The following is a 20,548-nucleotide window of genomic DNA, read 5'->3' as shown; positions in this document are numbered from 1 at the left end:
GACGCACAGCACCACCGGAGCACTTCACAGGTCTTTACAAAGACCATTTGCATGTGAATGGGGCTTTGTTCACCTCTTAGCGCCCCTGCAGCCCCACTCTGGCCTCCTGGAATGAATCGCCCAACTGGCATTGTATCAGCATTCAAAATATCATTATTTTACTTCCATAAAATTAATTACACTCAAATTTGTTATTGCCCCTTTAAAAAAAAATTCTTTTCTTGTGGCAATAGACACCTTTCGCATGTGTATGCATTTGTTGAAACATAAAAGTATTTTAAGTATTACTTATTAAATTCTGAAGGAACTGCTATGACTTATGCTATAGAACTAAAAATAAGACTTTATTTTTGCCAGGCATATTTTTAAGACTAACTTCAGAATATCAGCTCTTTAGAAGTTACCATTTATTATACTTATTTCAAAACATGTACATGTCAATGAAGGTACTCTCTTCAAGTATCAAACATTTTATAGTGTTCTTAAATTGGGATACAATTAAATGCTCGGGCAAGACAAGTGTTGTTTCTTGTTTCATGGTTTTATTTTCGTTATTATTTGGGTCTCTACTACTCATGGCACTCCCGTCTTAATATTCTCTGTATTTCTTGCAATGTTCTTTATCGCTGTACATCTCCAGCATTGTTATATTCGGTTCACTCAAGGTCTCTTTTTCTTCTTGCTGTATTGTTCCTTGCCAATGGCTTTCTCTTCTATACACTCTATTGCATTCTTCATAACACCTTCTGCTTTTTGGTCTGGTCTATATTGTTCTTGAAATTCTATACTAATGTTTATCTCCTATGAATGTTTGTAATCCGCTTTTGCACTCCTCTTTAGCAGCCATGTATTTTTATTTCCTCTTTTTAAAGTGTGGTTTATCCACATTGTTTTCAGTTTTGATCTATTGAATAACATTTTCTAATCATTTAGTTCCAGCACCTGTTTTTGGTTCAGTATGGTCTTTACTAATTTTTGATTTTGCGCCTCTTCTTTTTTTTTTTTTGTCTGCTATTCTTTCTATGCAGCTTCCTAACTATCCTGCTAGCTCCTTTGCTGTTTCCTTCTTTCAATATTACATTTACAAATATAGTCGTTTTTTTGTCAGCGTTCTTTGTGTGGTTCCTCTTATCCTCATTGCATACCCCCTTGCTGTTATATTTCCTTCAAATTTCATTTTTAATGTTGACCAAACTTTTCTTACATCCTGCATGCTAAATAACAAAATTTATTTTTTCAGTTATAATTTTCCTGACCTCCTGGCATTCTTCAAATAGGCAACTGTTTTCTTCTTGATTATCCTGGAGTTCCTTCTTTATTGTTTGAACAGTTCATTACATACTTACATAGGCATTTCATCTTTTGTTTATACATATGAGTGTGCAGTTTTTGGATTAGAAATGGTGTGCATGTTAAACACCTTTTCCTGTGGACAAGTCTGTGAGCATCACATGTTGCATTACTTTTCTCCCATCCTAAACTCCTCATGTGTATGTTTGTTCAGGACCCGAACAGTAACCGCATTAGTCAGTGGCTGGAAGTGGTTCCGAAGCATGGCATTGTTGATCTGTCCATCCCGCTGTCAAGCGAGCCTCCTCAGGGGACCTACGTTATTAGTGTGGGAGATGCAGCTACGCATCGTTTCCAAGTGGAGGAATATGGTAACGTATTATGGAGCATTCAGGCAGAAAGTGTTGGTTTGGAAATTTGGGCAGTAAAATGTGCTCAATAAAAGGTCCTACACCAAAGTGATTTTCTTGGTAAAGTTACATTAAAGAACTTTTAGACCACATGTCGGACTGGGACAGAAAATAGACCCGGGCACCAAAATTAATGTAGCCACATTAGTGAATTAGAAAGCTGAAAGAAGTGGCTCATGTTTGCAAATTGGGGCAGTTTTGATCTTGTAAACACTTGCCCTTATAAGTGTTTTGCAAGGGATGGAACACTACATGGATATGAGATTTCTGCAGGCAATATTTGTTTCAATATCAAGCAAATCAAAAGGAAATACTGGCCCAGCAGACCATAAAACCAGCACACAAATATCCCCCATAAATTCCCACACACTAACCAGTTGGATCAGCCCATCAGACACAGCCTGATTGCCCTATAGGCCAAACTAACCCAAATACCATGAGGTTGCTTCTTGAGTTCCTGTGGGCTTGCAACAGCTGAAGATGAGTTACTCCAACACATGAGATTTCAAAGCATGCCCGGAAGCAAAATTATTGTAATTTTTATTACATAAGCTAAAGCAAACTGTGGTGTTTGGCAAATACTCCAGAGATTGCTTAAGCATGTCTATGGTTAATTTGGATTTAGAGTAACAAGAAGGCCAAAACAAGTTGATCAAAGGGAAAGACTTCTTTGAAACTATTAGCGTACAACAGACTGCTGGGAGATCACCTGGTGCACCATGCCGAAAATGTGACAGATCACCAATTTCTTAATAGCTAATGATCCTGTCACCAGTGGTTCATTGTGCCATTATGAGATTAGAGTCCATTAGAGATTCTTCACTTGTATATCTTATTCTGGGCAGTTCCTGAGAGCAGAAGGGTTAGATGCCTAGATAGACTACATTAGAACCATGGTAATTACCTGGGATCTTTCAGGCAAAAGTCACCTAGACTAGTCTAGCAACTGGAGTTTTGCAATCTGACCATAAGAGCAGTTTGGTCAAGCATATTCATTCATTACTACTTTGCTGTCTATTGAGCTTTTTGTGCCACGGGGGCTCAACTTCCTGATGAAGCTTAACAAGACTGAAACGTGTCTGCAGTCGCTTGTGTTCCTCTTCAGAGAAGAGGCGGCCAAGACGTTCGCTCCGAAACGCCACTTTGGGGCCACATTGGCATGTGGTTAGTTCTTTTCTCTAATAATATAGGCAAACGCAAAACAAGAGAATGGAGTTCTGTCTAGAAGAACGATTAGTGAACGAGACCGAGCCGCAGTCTATCACTGTTTTCCATTGGAAGTGTATTCATTCATTACTGCTGCTGCCAGAAATGTGCCTGCATATGCCAGCTTGAATATTGCCCAATATTTTAAGAGATGTATTGGATTCACCTGGGGTTTCTTCAAACTTTAAAAAATGGATTCAATGAAACATGACTTGTACACGGCTTGATGTGGGGACCCAGATAACATGTGTAAAAGAGGCACCTAATTGGCCCTTCTGATTTTGTCTCCAACTCTGCTCCTAACTTAGACCACCTCTTCACAAATGCCCCATTTGTTCTTCTTACCTCCATCCTTATGCATGCCATAGAATCTTCCTCTTCTTCAGTTTGGTCTGTGAAGTTGCCATTTAGTCAGAAAGAGAAGGTGTGATTTGTCTGGCTCTCATTTTTCTCTGTTTGTTAAATGTTTGACATGTATTTTGAGATTGTTCGAGTGAAATGGGCCTTGTAGACTTTGCTGTGTTGGTCTTCTAAAGCATGTTTGCCTACAGACATGAACAACCCACGTTTGGAAGAAAGGGTACATTTCTCCTATCTTTGAAATAAGTGCCTAATCCAGAGGACCATGCATCAACAGAATTTCCTCTTCTATGGAAAGGTTATGGTGGAGGAAATTCCAGTGATGAATTCTGCTCCGGATATATAATTTTGTACGAAAATGTAAGGATTTTCTGTTACTACCCTATTCTAGATCAATCACTAAGTTAGTTTGTTGTATGGCTTCACTGCACATTGCCAGGAGAGGAACATGCAAAGGGATGCATAGTGCCTCACCAGTGTGCATGTTGCTGCATGAGAATGAGATGTTTCTGTCTGTGCTGGTCTTAGAAAGAGGCAGCATCAGGCAGATATGTCTAGGAGTGGAGAAGGGTTCCGCACTAGTACATATATGTTAAAGAATATCATGAATCTGGAAACCCATCAAATGTTTCACGACATTTAAGAGATGTTCTGGAATTTACATCATGCAGACTGAAAATAAAATGTAAATCTTATGATGTTTTGGGCTACCTGAAAGCTATTATTTATTTATGTTGTAATGCTGTTATAGCAGATCACAATTTAGAGAAAGCAGAGGAGCATGTGCTTTATGTTTTGTGTGCCATGATATTTATGTACACAAACTCACTCTGAATGATCAAACTCCTCTTTCTCACCCCTTCCAGTCTTGCCCAGGTTTGAGGTCCTAATAGAGCTTCCCAAAGTCGTCAGCATTGTAGATGAATATTTGAAGATGCAGTTGTGTGCCAGGTGAGGTGAAGTAAAGTTTTGTGTTCCATTCCAGCTGTCCCTGTGTATGATCCTTGGTGCAAGGGAAACATATTTCTTTGTGTAAATTTGTGTATAAACTAGTGTTGAACTTCTTTGCTCGCTGCATTGGAATGTACCTTATTTCGGCTTTGACTTTAGAAAATGTTTCACTGGAACTGAGGTAGTCAGTTTGAAATGAAATCCAGTATTTGAAAAGTGCACAATTACCCGAGGGTGTCAAGGCGCTGGGGGCCGTCGGGTAGATTAAGCAAGCTATTGCCCAGTGTCGCATGGTGCTGGACTAACCTGCTGCCGGCACCGGGGATCGAACCGTGAACCCCGTGGTCATTGTCAGGCGCCCTGGCCGCTGCGCCACACCTCTTCCCTGAGACTGAATATTTTTTGTGAGTGTACTTCTAAGCCAAAAAGTTGCTAACCTGGCAGCTCTTACATGGCCTGCATCTTTGCATTACAGAAACAGAGCACCAGCACAAGGGTAAGAAAATATTGGCTGGCAGTTATTTGAGCATTTTGAAAACCATCACTAGGGGTGTGCAAAGGTTTTTTTATATGCTAGCACAGTGTGTTGTGACGATACCGATGATTGTCCTTCACACACTCCATGGAATTTACTGTTTTCCTTTCTTCTCAAGAGCACCAGTGTGGTTTCTCCATGAACTCATTGTCCTTGCCTTTGCTCAGCATACGTTTTCACAAGGAACCCATATGTTTGTAATATTTTTGAGCTGGTGTTATTTGGTTCTTTTTTTTTAATATTTATTTTTATTATTATAACACAAAAGGGAAAATATACATATCGGGTGTCATTAAACGAAACACAGCACAGCTGTGGACGGGCAGATGAAGTGAAGAAGCACTGTACAGGCAAAGCATCAGAGAAATCAATACCAGCGTAAGGCCGAAGCAAAACAATCGGATATCAATGACCGCCAGCACCCCTCAACAGCACCCACCCACCAGGAATACAGGATATACGAAACAGACATGTGACACCCAGATATGATAGACAAAAAGGGCAGGAGAATACGCCACATCTCTTGTGAAGAAGGGAAAAGGGAATAGAAAGGTCATAGAAAATAACAAAACAAAAAAAAAAACACAACCCTCCACCCTGCACCCCTGCAGATGGCTACGACCTAACCCCACTAGCAGCGTGCCTGTCGCCCCCTAAACTACACCCCAAGGAAGGGAAAAGCTGGAGGAGGAAATACATTACAAAAACGATACGAGCTCCCAGACTCCCGTCCCCCCGCCAAAAGCAGACACCCCCTATCGTAATGTTAAGCAATTATAGCAAATCAATAGACAATCAGTAGGGGAGCCGCAAACAGGAAAAGGACCGTCCCGCCCGGCCCCCGGCACCACAGAGGCAGCAAATCCTGTTTCAAGCACATCAGACAAACAGTACTCAGACAATCCGAGTCCCATGCGGCCCACACTCCCACAGATACAACCCGGCAAAGACAAAAGAAACATTGCATCGAAGTCAAAACAAGTTCAGCCCAGTCCCTCACGATCCATTACGAAGACCCCATCCAGCACAAACAGGTCGCTGCGATTCTCCACTCGGGCTCTGGCCACTCGAACCGCCATCACAACAGGAATATCCGAAGATAGAAGAGTGTCAAAGTCGATTCGAAAGGAGGGAAAACAGGATAGACGTCCACAAAGTCCAAAAGTCAAAGCAAGTCCACTGCCCACTGCCCACTAACGCTAAATTAGCCAAGCGGGTGTGTTCACTCACTGAAAGAGGCGAGGGATCAATCCAGCAGTCGTTGGAGAAGTCACATTGTCTCACAAGGATAGTCACATCCATCTCGGGCAGGGTCGATGGAGAGCAAAATACACATCCAGCACTTTCGGGCTCGATCGCCGCCATCTTAGGATTGCAGGAAATTTCCCCGTTCATATTTGGCACAGGGTCCTCAGTGGCAATCGAAGCGTGCTCCGCGGGTAAGGCATCACGGCTCTCTAGTAACAAAGGGTCGGAGTCCGGTCTCAAACCGATGCGACCGACAGTTACGACCATCCCCTGCAAGGTGGCGGTGACTCGTTCATGGAGCTCCAAAATGGCGGCCATTACAGTGCGTAGCGACGGTGTAGTTTCAGCCCGCTCCATCGCCCCTCAGTGAGCGACCGGGCGGGTGTCCGAACCTCGGAGGTCGACTTCTCCGGGGCACAAGGCAGAAGCGATGTAAAAAACCACTTGAAACACTTCAAAAGCACGATATCAATACCGTCGCCGCCCACGAGGAACCGAGCCCAAAAAGCCCCGGGAGCCCAGCGGGGCCTCAGGCAACGGATCCCCGAACAAATAGTCGGTACAATAGGCCACCAAAGTTGCGAGGGAAAGCTGCCACCAGAGCACCATCCAAAAGGGAAGAGAAAAATGCCACTTCGGGAGACCGGAACCACCCGGGTTCCGCAGCCGATGTGGTTCAATTCCAACCCGGCCGGGTTAGAACTCGAGGCCCCGGCTTCAAATCTGCGTTAGGCCAAGAATGGCGCACGGCGTATCTTCGTCATCCTAGCAGCTAGGAATTCCGGGATTGCACCTTTTGAGTCAGGCACACTTCATCTACACGAGAGTCCGGTGGGAAATCAGGATAGAAGTCAGGATTCATGAGCCTCTGGCGGAGGTCGGCGGAGCCGGGAGCTTACGCGGCCATCTTGGTTGCTAGCGTAGCTCCTCCCCCTGTTATTTGGTTCTTGTCACAACCAGTTTGTGACCACTTGCATACGCAAGGGGTACTAGACCTAACCGAGGTTACTGAGTTGGATTGCTTCTTGCTTGTTCGAAGGACTTACTAAGGCCTGTAATCTGGGCACTAAGTACTCCACTTTAGCTCTTAACTCTCAGGAGAGCAGTTTTAACACTCGTAGGCGTATCCTGGGAGGTAGTGTGAGGTTAGAGACTCAGAACTCAGCATCTCACAAAAAACTCCCAATAATATGATGGCTCTAGCATTATTCTAACTTGGTAAGACAAAGCTACTTATTCTACACATCATGGGCAATATATATAAATACACACACATATAAATATATATAGCAACATGAATAGAGCTTAATAGTGGGGAGGAATGGTAACATTACGTGAACTAGACCGATACGGCCTTAAGTATAATAAATGATTCAGTTTCTGCCCTTTCCTTGACCCTGAAGGTCCTCCCGTAAGCTTTCTGTGCCACTGCGTTCTATCGCGATTGGCTGTTTCCCCCCACAGTGGCAAATATAACTGGCAGTCATTACGCACGCGAGGTCCCAAGTCGATCTGTTGACTTTGTGATGCAGTGCAAACGAAATATAAAATCCAATATATCCTATGGGATTTCTATTTCTGTGGATGGGATATCCATCATCGCTGCGATGGAGTAATCTGTCCCCCAAAATCTAATCAGGTCTTTCGGTCATAGAACAACCACTGGCCATGGTTATCCTAAGTAAAGCTCTTTGCGCATTTGTGAGCGAGGAAGGAGGACCTGCTTGGTGACAGGAGATTCCTGTATGCGCAAAGTTCTGTAAATGGTTAATGATCAGTGTCACTTCAATCAGGCAATCCCACCAAAATCTTCCAGGCAATGGAGGAGAGCAGAGATGCTCTTAAGATCCAGTTTGGTGCAGCAAGGTCATTCTCTTTCAGTGTAAGGGATGCTGAAGGTCACTACAGATCCTTACAGCAAGGTTTATCCATTGATACTTCAAAAGACAATGGTTGTCTTTAGTTTATTGTGCAACTCTCTGACCAGGTTCCCACGAGGCAGGCACAGTTGGGTTCTCTGAGCAGACCCCTCCTGCAGGGACAATCCAAGTATCACTCTCTCAGAAGGATAGCAGGCTCCTTCTCCTCCAAGGTAGATCCTCAGCACCTCCAGAAAAAAGTTGCAGACTTCACAAGGGATGTCCCCTCACCTGACTGGAAAGTTGACTGTCAAGTACATCAGTTCTGATCTCAGAAGATTTTACATCAACAAACAGGGTGCTGTCTACATAGATGAGCAAGAAGTCCTGGAATGCTGACCCAGGTTTCCAGTCTGTTTCTCATACCACAGTAACACGCAGAGCTTTTGTATTCCCCGGGCTCAGTCTGGGACTAGTTCAAGGCACTGCTGTGATTTGTGTATCTCCAGACAGGACAGCCATAGTCTTTGTTTTGAAAAGACAGCCGGAGACAGGGGTGACCCGTGCAATCTCTTTAGCCAGAAAGACCCTAAAAGAGAATAGCTCACGCTCTACACTCATCAGCCTTTAGGGGACTGCACCGCCAGTAGAAAAAAAGGGCAGGTCAGAGTAGAAGACTAACTCAGCACTTCTAATGAAACATCTGTCTCCTGTACGTCCACATCACCCATCATCCTGATATGGGTGATAGTTGAAGGGAAGGGAAGGGAAGGGCAGGACCTGGCCGAAGGCTAACCCTGCACTAATAAAGAGAACACGGTCTCCAGTTCCACGCCGTCAAGTCTGGAGAATATCTCGAGTTTCAGTAATGTCCGCAATAAGCATCACTAGTCTGGCAGGCTTCCTCCAACCTCCATTTTATACACCTTGCTTACATTGGTGATCCCAAATTGATGACACTGTTGCACTCTTAGCTCAACCAACATTACACACGCAGTATGCATATGTGCCTAACCACGCCGCTGAATGCAGTAAAGGGACAGAAATTAGACTGTACTAACTTTTTTAACAGGTGAGGCCAACAGGCCAACCAGGTCCTGTCCTGCCACAGTCAATTAACATACTTGTGCAACTGTCCTTCTAGGGCAGGGGTCTTTAAACTGGGAGGCAGGCCCTACGGGGGCCTCGGGTGAACCCAGGTTGTGCTCGACGCTCTGGCCAAAAGAAGCATTATGCTCTGTAATGGGCCATCACTAACATCTTTTGTCATTTACATCCTAGCTGGGAGTATGTGTCAAAAGGGAAGGGATTCCAAATATTCTTCAAAACTTACAGCCGCACATTGTGGATACTTTTAATGGATATAATTTAATAGAATAATTGTGAAAAATGTTGAGGTGAGCCCTATGATTTTCTTTCCCCCACTGGGGGGTTGCGGCATTAAAAAGTTTGAAGACCACTGTGGGCAATCTGTCTGACCTGACAGTAGCTGCCATCACTACGGAGCATCAAAAACCTCAGTGATGGATGGAAGCTTGAATTCATCTCAGCCACTGGTGATTGCTTGTGGCCGCATCTCAACCCATCATTTTTTGCCCACTACGCCACCTCAGGTTGCACCGAGCCATATGCAAATCAGTCATTGCGTTTTAAAAACATTTTTTGAATTTACAAAAAACATTATTATTCCCATGTCTGGGCATACCTGGCGCACTTGGGGCATCAAAATACACAATGATGGGTGGAATGCTGGAAATGACCTCCGCTACTGGTGATCACTCTGGCGGCATCCCAATCCATTGCGACGGAGGGTACTCAGGGTGCGCCTGTCCTGACAGCAGAACCTTGCTCCGCCCTCGATCCATAACTCAGTGGTCCTCAGTGTGCACGTGATTGTGGTGCACTCACTGAGGTCAAAAGAGAAAAAGATCAAACTACCAGAAACTCACTTCATGGGCCACGTAGGGAAGGGCTGCAAGTTCAAAACGTCAGGCTGTGGGCACTGCCCCAACCACACTGAAGTTATTTACAAGAGTGTATCATTTCCGTATCTGTTCCTTGCAGGTTACTCAACAGTAGTGAGGTAAAGGTTCCCCAAATTACACCTGCATACAAAATTGTGACAATGAGTCACATGAAGTATTACAAACCAAACAACATTCCTTTTCCTGCAACATTAAGCTTCGTAACCTTTGTTTATTTTCAGCTTTTTTGCCAGAAAAAAAGCAAAGGGCAAATGTTTTTTTTTTTTTTACTTTTTAAATTTCTTTATAATATAATTTAATGCACACACAGTAGAAAAACGAATAGTGTAATTATGAGATGGATGAGAGAAACACTTTTAAAGTCCTCTGAAAATGGAACAAATTTCCCCCAACAGGCAATGAAAATTTGTAAAAGTTATGAGGAAATCTATGCATCCTAGTGGTGGTTTGTGATGCTTTATTAGCGCACTTGATATGTATATGACAGCCACTGCTAAATAAAAAACGTATAATTAAACTGGAGCAGCACCATACCTGTAACCCTTGTTTCACCCTATATTCTGGTTAAATAATAAAGGAGGGACAAAGATGTCTGCCCAATTCATGAAATACCTATTTGAATGTTATTTGAACACTGTGTTTGCTGATAAGGATTAAAGTGAGTACAACCTGATGAACAAGAATTTGAATGCCATCAGAGGAGCATTTTGTTTTTTTAGGTGGATCAGTTGAGTACCAGTGGGTTAGATAAAGAGGGGCAGATTTACAAGCCCCTTGTGACACTTTTACGCTGCCGTTGCGTCACTTTTATGACGCAGCTGTGGCGTAAACCATGCGCCAAATTGCAACTTATTTAGAACGTGACGCGTCACGTTGTAAAGCACTGCGCCAAAGGAAACCTGCGTCAGGTTTCATGTGGGCGTTCCGTCGCTGTGTGGACGTTCCGTCGGAGGAAAGCCTAGGAAAAGCGATGCAGTGAAAACTACAAGATTTCACTCAGTCACTTTTCCGATGCCGCTGCGTCAAAACCTGGCGCCTGCTTGAAGCAGGCGTAAAGCGTGACGCAGTATGTTGGAGATAGGCCGGGTTGGAACAGTGCTGGAGTTGTGTCGCGCCCGCGACATGACTCTCACACTGCGCCAACCTTACACCGGCAGATACGTCACGCATCTGCCAATCCGTGCGTCACGGCACGCCGCATTGTAAATTCAGCGCATCCATGGTGGCGCACGGGTAGTTTTGTGTGACGTATCTTTCTTGGCGCATCCCTGCTGATTTGCAGCGATTCGCCAGAAGTTTTAAGTCTTCCCCTAAATATTTACCATGCTAGTCTGCGGTTTCAAATGATACATGGAAAGGCAACTTATTTTATTTGTCTATTCACTTTAGATTATACGTGCACAATCATTAAAATCACTGCCATATAACTATGTCCAGCTATGTATATATTTCGGACATTTATGGACAGTTGGTAACTCTGTATGCAGAATTGTCAAATTTTGAACAAACATCAACTCCTATTCTTAAGATCTGAAATGTGACACACGATACTTCAGGTTCGACTCTTTATAACAACTTTAAAATAAAACACAAGTTTTTCTCAGAGGTTATGTTAAAATGCCTCCCATTCGGAAAGCTGTCATAGCTTTTCAAAAAAAGAATATTTTGTGTAGAACTACTGCTTGTTTGTGTGAACACTGGAAGAGTGGAGTTGAGTGCAGGGGCTGAGTAAGCCAGCTCTAGGCCTATATACTTCTTTTTAAAATTTTCTGCAAAAAATATTATCTAATTATTTTGTGCTGAGACAATAGACCATGATTTGACTTAATGAGAAACTCATTATTTCTGAAATGTTAATTTATGGAAATGTAAATCCATCTTCATTTTCTGGAAATTTTCACTGCCTTCCATCTGTAGGGCAATAATTAGCCATTCTATTTACTTTGTTTAAAACAAGTACTAGTCATTTCTGAATTTGCCCTAAAATGTAATTAAAGTTTCGGTGCTTGGCAGATTACTAAAGCCACATAGGCCTTATAATGCTTGAAGCTGTCCCAGTGGTTGGTGTACCATAGCTTATAGCGCCTGATGTCCCACGGCTGTTGCATTCCCACTGATAATATCAGGGGCCCTTCTCCCTTCCAGCCCTTCGCCAAAGGTGACGCAGCACCCTGTTTTATACCTCGCTTGGCTGACACATACTATTCAAAGACAGCACATCCTCCGCCACCACAGATAAAGGACATTGTTCCAGGGGTTGCACTACAGGGTCAAAGGGAGATGCCCGTATCTAGATAATATTGCCTCAAATTTCCTTCCTTACCCTCCTCAAGTTATCCTCTGTGTAGGAAGATAGCTCTTTATGTAGTATACCAAAAAGAGATATACTTTGCAAAGAGTCTTGGCATTCCCTTATGAGTGGACAGGGACTTGCTCTGACAATCCCAAGGTGGTCCGCTGGGGAAAGTGTGGTCGAGCAGTGTTCGGATTATCAGAGAGGAGTGTTAGACATCTGCAAATACGTACACAGTCAATAAATGATGCACACGACTCAATAAGGAGATTCACACCCATTTATAGGAATAACACATATTTTCATATATATATTTAGGCACCATAATCAATGCAATCAGGTAAGTACGTGTTGCAGGAGAAATACTTTTAGGTATTAAAAGTCAACACCGTGCATTTTTCAGTGGTTGCAATGTTATCCTACGGGAGGAAAAACAAATACGGCATACAGTTAGAGTATATCGACTTACGAGACCAATCTTCTTCACTTAAGGTAAGTATGGGGCAAGGTCCAAAGCAGCACCAAGAGGCCACACTGGGCGGCACTGGGGCGGCCGGGGGCAGAGGTCCAATACAGCATTTGGGTGCCTGCAGGATTCAGGGAAGCAGTTCCGCTGCTCCACTGGAGTTCCTGAGTCTTTAGAAAAGTGCTTGCAGTCCTCTTGGACTTTGGAAGATCAGCAGCTTCCAGAATAAGATGACTTTGGCACAATTGTTGATTAGGTGAACAGACCGGCAGGCTTGGCACAAAGTCAGTTGGTTTTTCTTTAGTTCTTGCTTTCATGGTTCTTTGGTCCATCTTCTTTTGGTTGGCAGGATCTGATTGCCTGGTGCCAGGAGCTCCTCTAAATACTAACTTGAGGGGCTTTAGAGAGTGTAGGGTAGTAGCCAATGGGCTACTGATCCCTGGGGTCACTATGCCCCCTGTATGACCACTTACGGTAGGAAGTGGGTATAACCTTGTCCCAGAGTCCCTAAGTTTGCCTTCACCAAGATGGCAGACTCTGAAAAGTCGTATCCACTTCAGGTCGCTAATCTTACGGGTGGTACTAGCCTGGGGGTAAGCTTGCCTATCTGACTACTAATTTTCCCGCCTGTCCCGGTGCCAAAGGGGCTTTGGACACAGGGGATCTGCATCCTCTCCTGTGAGGAGGGCCAGACTAGCTGTACTGTGCATCAGGTGTTTCACCAGGAGACTGGAAGGGTGGGTGCCGGTTTTGCAGCGGTGAGGGCAAACGTTGGTTACTGGGGTCCAGTTTTGCTGTGGTGCTGCAATATTGACCCCCAGTAACAAAAGCAGCAAGCGTTTTCAGCCTCCTGGGCCAGGCAGAGCTTCCCTAGGGACTGGTCCAAGAAAATTGCCTGGGCTGCCTTGAGTTCCCAGTGTGGCCCTGCCTGTGAGGGAAGCCAGATTTACATACCAAAGGTGGTGGGCTCTTTGAATTTCTCTGCCTTGGAATGCTAATTCACAGGCCATCCCGTGGGAGGAGGATTTGTTCCTTACCTCCTGAGAGCAAAGGCACTCACCCCTTGAGGCCAGAAACTCATCTTTGGTGGTGGGGTGGCTAAGACGAGTCAGTCAGCACACTACTAGTAGGTAGGTTTTCAGGGGGAACCTCGAGTGAAGATGGTGATCCTCCCCAAGCTGAACTATTTGTTTGATAACATCCCTTTATCTTTTTCTAGGGACAGCTTAGATAAGATACAAGGGAGGATAGACAGCTTTATTTGGGCCTCTAAATGTCCTAGATTTAGTTAGAAGAAATATAGAAGGAAGTTGGTTAAGGGTGGGGTAGCATTGCCAGGCGTTTTTCTTTACTACCTCTCCTTCCAATTTAGGAAGTGCAGAATGGTCTTGGTGAACCCAGATAATTCTAGTAGGGGTACAATCCATGCATGGCTGTTGAACTCAATAGGGCAGGATGATATCCCATACAAGTTCGGGGACTAGAATTACTTCAAGAAGTTCTGGCTTAAAGTACTGCAGGCCTTCTTGGAAGTTTGTTATTGTATGAGGAACATTTTGGGAATTGATTACTGTTCAGAGTTTGCTCCAATTTGGAACTCCTGAGGTACTCCTCCTTTCTAGTTGGACAAACTAAGCATCCCTCTGAATAAAGTGGGCATTAATTTCTGGGGGCAGCCACAGGAAGGTACTGGGCTCATTTTGTGGGTAGTGTTAAGTGCAGAATCCAAGGGTACTCTGTCATGTTACAAGTACATGAAACTGGTTTCCTGGGGGTCTGGACATGGATAGGCCACTAAGGGGAGATGGGGTTTGTAGGGAAAGTTACAAGACTCTAAGCCAATAAAGAAGGACATTTCTATTTGGTATTGGGAGCTGGTGAAGGCTGAAGCGGTGAGATGTTAGATCCTTGTCAATCCCTGGGGTTGATATCAGCAGTTAAAAGATATTTGGCAGTCTCTTTACACCTTCTTTACTGCACAGTTACATCAGCTTAGCTCGTGAAGAACCACCTTTGAACTTCACACAGAATATACTCTACCCCAAAAGACGTGCAACATATTTTGTAGGTCCCTTACTGCAATTGGTGTGGTAAGGAAAAGGCAGACAATATTCATATGTTCATGTCTTGCCCCATATTAAGTGTTTTTTTGGATGGAGGGCGGAGAGCGATCTCTGAGATTACGGGAGGTCAAATCCTAGTGTGCCCCCTTTTGAACCTATTTGGAAAGCTCAATCAGCTGGACTGGTGTGTATCGCTTAGGCAGATACATCTTCATCTTGTTGGCAAGGAGGGAGATCTGCATAAACAAATAAAGCGTTCCGGTAAAGGGGCTCCCTGGTTTACGCCAGCTTTAAGGGAAACAAAAAGAAAGCTTAGAGCTCTGGAAAGAGCATGGAGGAAAACCAAGCAGGACACTGACAGGAAACTCTATAAAGCCTCCCTTCAACAATATAAAAACCTTATGACCCAAGCTAAAGCAGACCATTTTGAGTCCCGTCTAAGTAAGGCAGCGAATATTCAGAAAGAGACCTTTAAAATACTGGCAGAGTTGAGCAAAAAAACAGATAACTCTAAGGCCCCTATTGACTGTAACACCTTTCAGGCTTACTTTTTAGAGAAGGTGAAGATCATCATCCAGGAGATAAAGAACGGGGTGGTATTGGGTTCTGCCATAACATCAGCACCTGAGATCAGGACCGACTGCTCCCTTGAAGTATTTCCAGAGATGGATGTACTAATTCTAGAACAGCTGATGAGTAAAATTAAATCTGGCTCCCCAGCCGATCCATGCCCACCTGAGATCTTCCGTGTTGCCCGCCCCTTGTTGGAGGAATGTATCATCTCCCTCCTCAATAGATCATTAGATACGGGGTACCTACCGGTTGAGCTCAAGGAGGCGCGTGTAAGACCTCTACTGAAAAAGTCTGGGTCAGATCCTGCGGTGTTAAAGAACTACAGACCTATCTCCCAGTTGCCTTTTCTCTCAAAAGTTCTTGAGCAGCATGTATTAAAGTCCCTGTCCCTCTATTTGGAAACTCATCATCTACTCCATGAGCGACAGGCAGGTTTCCGAGCTCATCACAGCACCGAGTTGGTAATGCTCTCGGTGTTGGATGAACTAAGAGGCATGGCTGACTGTAAGAAACCGAGCGCCCTGATTTTGCTGGACTTATCAGCGGCATTCGATACTGTCAGCCATGCCTTGCTTTTGGAAAGACTGAAGGACTTTGGCATTAAGGGCCTGGCCTTTCAGTGGTTGCAATCATTCCTTACAGGAAGGACCCAAAAGATACAACTGGGGGACGAAACATCTGAGATAGGGATTTTAGAGTGCGGGGTGCCACAGGGGTCCGCCCTGTCCCCGCTTCTATTTAATCTCTACCTGCAACCATTGATCTCTTTTTTGGCCACCATGGGCTGTAAAGTCTTTAACTACGCGGACGACACGCAATTGCTGATAAGTGTCGATGACACTATGGCCGCACAACTCCAAGCCCAGAACATCTTGCGGTTTACAGTGCAATGGATGACGGATAACCTGTTAAAGATTAACCCTGACAAGACCGAGGTACTAGTGATTCCATCCACTGCCTCACCTTGGTGTGATCTCTATTGGCCCACAGAGTTAGGCCCTGCTCCAAGACCAAGCTCGTTTGTAAGGAGCCTGGGGATCAAGCTGGATGATGATCTGTCAATGGCCCCTCAGATCTCTGCGGTGGTGGGAAATTGCACAAACATCATTCGGCAACTACGGAAGTTAATTCCTGTCCTCTCACAATCCATGATGCGATCGATAGTAGCGGCCACCATCATCTCCAGAATTGATTACGGTAACGCCCTTTACCTTGGCTTACCTAAAACTCTGACCAGTAGACTTCAGGTCATAATGAATGACGCTGCCCGGTTGATCTTCAGGCTACCGAGGAGATCTAAAGCCACTCCCCTACTACAAAGTTTGCACTGGCTCCCCATTAAAGATAGAGTGGAATTTAAGAACTTATGCACGGCCCATAGGGCAATCTATGGCAAAGCCCCAGCCTACATCAAAGATCGTCTGCAACTCTATTGCCCTTTGAGAACACTCCGATCTTCAGACTCCCAATTACTGGTCTGTCCTCGCTATAGGTTGGTGACCAAGGGAGGGAGAGCCTTTTCAGTGCTAGTTCCCCAGCTATGGAACAGGCTGCCGGAGGGGCTGCGCCGGGAAGGGAATCTATTACGATTCAGGAAGAGCCTAAAAACATTTCTGTTCAGCAAAAGCATGAGCTCTGTATAATCCAGCTATGACCTCAGCTTCCACCTTGCTAAGTTATTGTCTGTTACCATCTTTCCGGGCGCTTAGAGACCTGCAGGTGATTAGGCGCGATACAAAACCTCACTAACAATAACAATAACAATAAACTGTCTCAAGCCCACTCCACCCGTTCTTAGTAGTTGGTTGGAATCGGTGGCGAGAGTTTGTAAACTGGATCTGGACTGTAAGAGAAGCGGGAAGATGGGAGAGCTTTGGACAGCTGCACTATATGGAGATGGAGCAATCCTGACTTCCTTTGGTCCTGTGATTAAGCCTAACCTGCCGATGCGAGGTGGGGCAAGAGGGCTTTTCTGCTCTGTTTCTCGTTTATCTCTGAGGTTCAACAGTGGCAATAAAAAGACAATCATAGGACACCTGTTGGTGTGGCTCTTGTATCTGTTGGCATATGTGGACAAACAAAGGGGTTTGCACTACAGATTACAAGAACCCCATAAAGCCAGAGAACCCAGACTTCAGAAAGATGACATTCTAGGCAATACCCAACGGATTCCGATTCCCCTTTGAACACTGATCGAACACTAGTCATAATCTGTTTAGTACCATTGGATCCCTTATCTCTTCCTCTTCTGGTGGGTACTGGAGTGGCATTTCCACAAGGCAAAGCATAAGACACAGGTTACCAGCTGGTGGTGATGGTGACTCATTACAAAATGCAAGAACAAAGATGCTTTTTTTAATTGTATATAGAGTGTGCAGACTAGAAAATGTCTGCTGCATTGAGCCATCAAAATCTTTTTACTATTTCTGTGGGGTGCATGTTGTACATGAAGTCAGAGCTCAATCTTCGTCCATCACCAGGACTGGTGGCTCAGGGGACTAATGCATCCGTTTGAGGAATCTGTGTATGAGCTCATAGCAAAGGTTAAAGTTCTTGTGGATCTACCCAGACTTTTATCCTTCAGAGGTTAATAAAATGAGTACTGCTGAGTTGCTAATAAAGAACATGAGAGCCAAGATGACCCAAAAGGGTGAGCATATACTTTACATCTACATATCCGATGTTATGTGAGGCTAAGTCATGCTTACCCTCTCTTCCGATAACCCCTTACAATATACATACTATCTTGTAGATACAGTTAGCAGCGGTGAGCTTACTGTTAAGCTATAGAAAAGGCAATGTCAGTGACTAGCACTGAACCCACATCAGGTGTTTTGGCATCACTGCCATCTGGTTGTGCTGTTGCTTTTCCCAGACTCCTTTGACTGATGCTTCCACTCCCTTTTCTCTCTGTTGCTGACAGGTACACCTACGGAAAGCCGGTCCAAGGACGGTTCAGTGCTACCGTGTGCCGCAAGCCATTTTATTACCACTGGAGCTCCTCCCAACGCCCCCCAGATCTGTGTATGACAATGACAGGCAAGGTAAGGGGGCAAGGGTGAGGGTCAGTGTTTTGAGAAGGAAGAGGAGAAAAGATTATAAATCAATGGCATTTGCAGGCAGCAGTGTCTTTAGGGCTGATAGCCGCGAATACAATGTTACATTAGGCACAACTTGCTCTTCTTTGGCTATTTTAAGAGTTTTGTCATTCTTTGGCCCTATTCCTTGCTGTCTTCCATTTGACCTGAATATCAGCTGTATGGCCTGTATTTCGGCTACGTCCAGAAAGGTCCTCAGAATTGTCTAATAATGCTGATATTACTGTAGAGCTTCCATCTGGAATGGCGCTGTTGTCTGCACAGAGTTGATTCTATTTTTTTTTGTTCAGAAAGCTTTATTAAAAAATTTGGAACAATTGCGAAAAAAATGGAAAAAGGAACAGACCAAGATAAAATCAAATAGACCAAAACGATAGAGAAATAAATACATGCGAAATACAATACACTAAATTCAGCTCAATGAAGTAAAACATATCTCAAAGTGGACGAGATTTGAATGCATCTCATTATTGTTTTCAAATCTACATTTTCTTCACCCCACACTACTTAATCCCTTTGGTACAGGCAGCATGCCAATAGTTTAGTTAAAAAAGTAGTTTGCCCTAATTAAAGAGTTTCCTTGATTTTCAAGACTCCTAAAACATGATCCTATTTTTTAAAGTTCCTTATTTTTAAGGCTGTGTTTCACTTTACACTCCGTTTCCACCTCATGGTGGTGCCCCACTCTTGGAGCGGTGAGAGGTAGCACCTCACTGGGCCGGTTTATGGTTGGGTGCTGTCAGAAATGTCTTAAACTTTTTATGGAAATTGCTAAATTCTGAGGAAAATGCTCTGGCTGGGCTTACTCCACCATACTATGAAAATGGTGGAGAAATTCACTTGATGCGTTGCTCTCCATACTAAGGATTTTCACCAGAAATGAACTGGTCCATCACCCTAATGCCGGGGGCCACGGTCAGACTCAATGGAAAGCGTTGCTTCACTTGCCTCTGGTGTGTTTTTGGAGATTCATTTACAGGCCGGGCCCATAAGATAATTTAACACAAAAACAGTGTTTGGTTGCCCTACAGTCGATCCGAACACCTGAAAAAAGTAGCCAGTAAATAGCACTGTTGAGCTTAATCTTCACCTGAAAATACCCTGATAAACACCTGAAAATATGTGTATTATTCCTTCAGGTTATGTAATGTGACACTCTGCACTAGAATGTTGAATCTATTTGAGCATGCATGTTTGACTTACACGTACAAGAAGATTTTTTTTTTTTTACCAGAGTATAGCGACTTAAAAGACAGTTTTGTGTTCGTGAGGGTTTGCACAGGAATGGATGTTAACCTGTGGGTTTATGAACATGCACAAGCTTACACATTTGTGAGTATTCACAAACCTGTCTTCAACTTGTTCCATCTCCAGAAAAGGTCAGGCATTTACTCCGGTCAATGATAGGAGTAAATCACTATGCAGATTTGCTGAAAGCTGGGAAGGGGATTTTTTCATGATTTTCTTGTGGGAAAAGTGCTATATATGTTCGATGGATTGTGTGATTGTAGTTATACATGCTCTGCATAGTCCTGCCAGTTAGTGTTCTGGATGTGTGCAAGTTTCTTTTCTTCGAAGAAGCTTCTCGAGCCACAAGGCAAAGTGACTCATGGGCATCGACTCCATTGTTTGATTGTTTGTTTTCTTTCTGCCATCGGGTTCAGATGTGGTCGAAGGCGCTCTAGTTTAAGCCTGTTCTTGTGCTCCCTTCACTTTGTTGTTTACCTCCATACCCATCGGTACTGTTTTTGCTCAAGTTCCACTCGCATCTTTCGAAAACAGAAGCAATTATTCAGTTGTGAATTCGATGTTCTCCAGTTGCGGCCTACGGGGTAGGCCCATTCGGGCCTTGTTTTGTCATCTCATTGGCTTCGGCCAACTATGTGCGGCTAATGGACCAAAATCCATTTCGATTCTGTCCCAACTGCTACATGAAATACCCGCATACAGACCTCCACCAGGTTTGCAACCTGTGTGTATCTACCGACCACAGCGAGGATTACTGTGAGGCCTGTCAATCTTTTCAATCAAAGAAAATGTTGCAGAACTGTTGCGAGCGTTAGAAAGAGATGCAGCACAAAGATCTGGAAGAGACACCCAACATCTTTGGCCTAAACGATGTCAAACAGGCAGAGGAAGAACTGCGTGAGGCCTCAGCGGCAGAGGATTAGGCCCTTTCCATACCAGACTCCGAATCCAATCTGGAATATA

At 44.2% G+C, this 20,548-nt stretch overlaps 1 protein-coding gene across 3 annotated transcripts in view; it reads left to right on the top strand.

Annotated features, from left to right (window-relative positions):
• Positions 1 to 20,548, top strand: part of LOC144768018 (alpha-2-macroglobulin-like protein 1) — a 293,319-nt gene that overhangs the window by 38,736 nt on the left and 234,035 nt on the right. For all 3 annotated transcript variants that reach the window (XM_078651413.1, XM_078651412.1, XM_078651414.1), the window contains exons 6-8: positions 1,505 to 1,661; positions 4,133 to 4,217; positions 18,163 to 18,283. In XM_078651413.1, coding sequence (XP_078507539.1) covers positions 1,505 to 1,661; positions 4,133 to 4,217; positions 18,163 to 18,283 — 363 coding nt within the window. The remainder of the gene's footprint in view (positions 1 to 1,504; positions 1,662 to 4,132; positions 4,218 to 18,162; positions 18,284 to 20,548) is intronic.

The sequence above is a fragment of the Lissotriton helveticus genome, chromosome 7, assembly GCF_964261635.1.
Source record: "Lissotriton helveticus chromosome 7, aLisHel1.1, whole genome shotgun sequence".
NCBI classification, from domain to species: Eukaryota; Metazoa; Chordata; class Amphibia; order Caudata; family Salamandridae; genus Lissotriton; species Lissotriton helveticus.
Note: the sequence above shows the minus strand (reverse complement) of the source record. Positions and strands in the feature narration are given on the sequence as shown.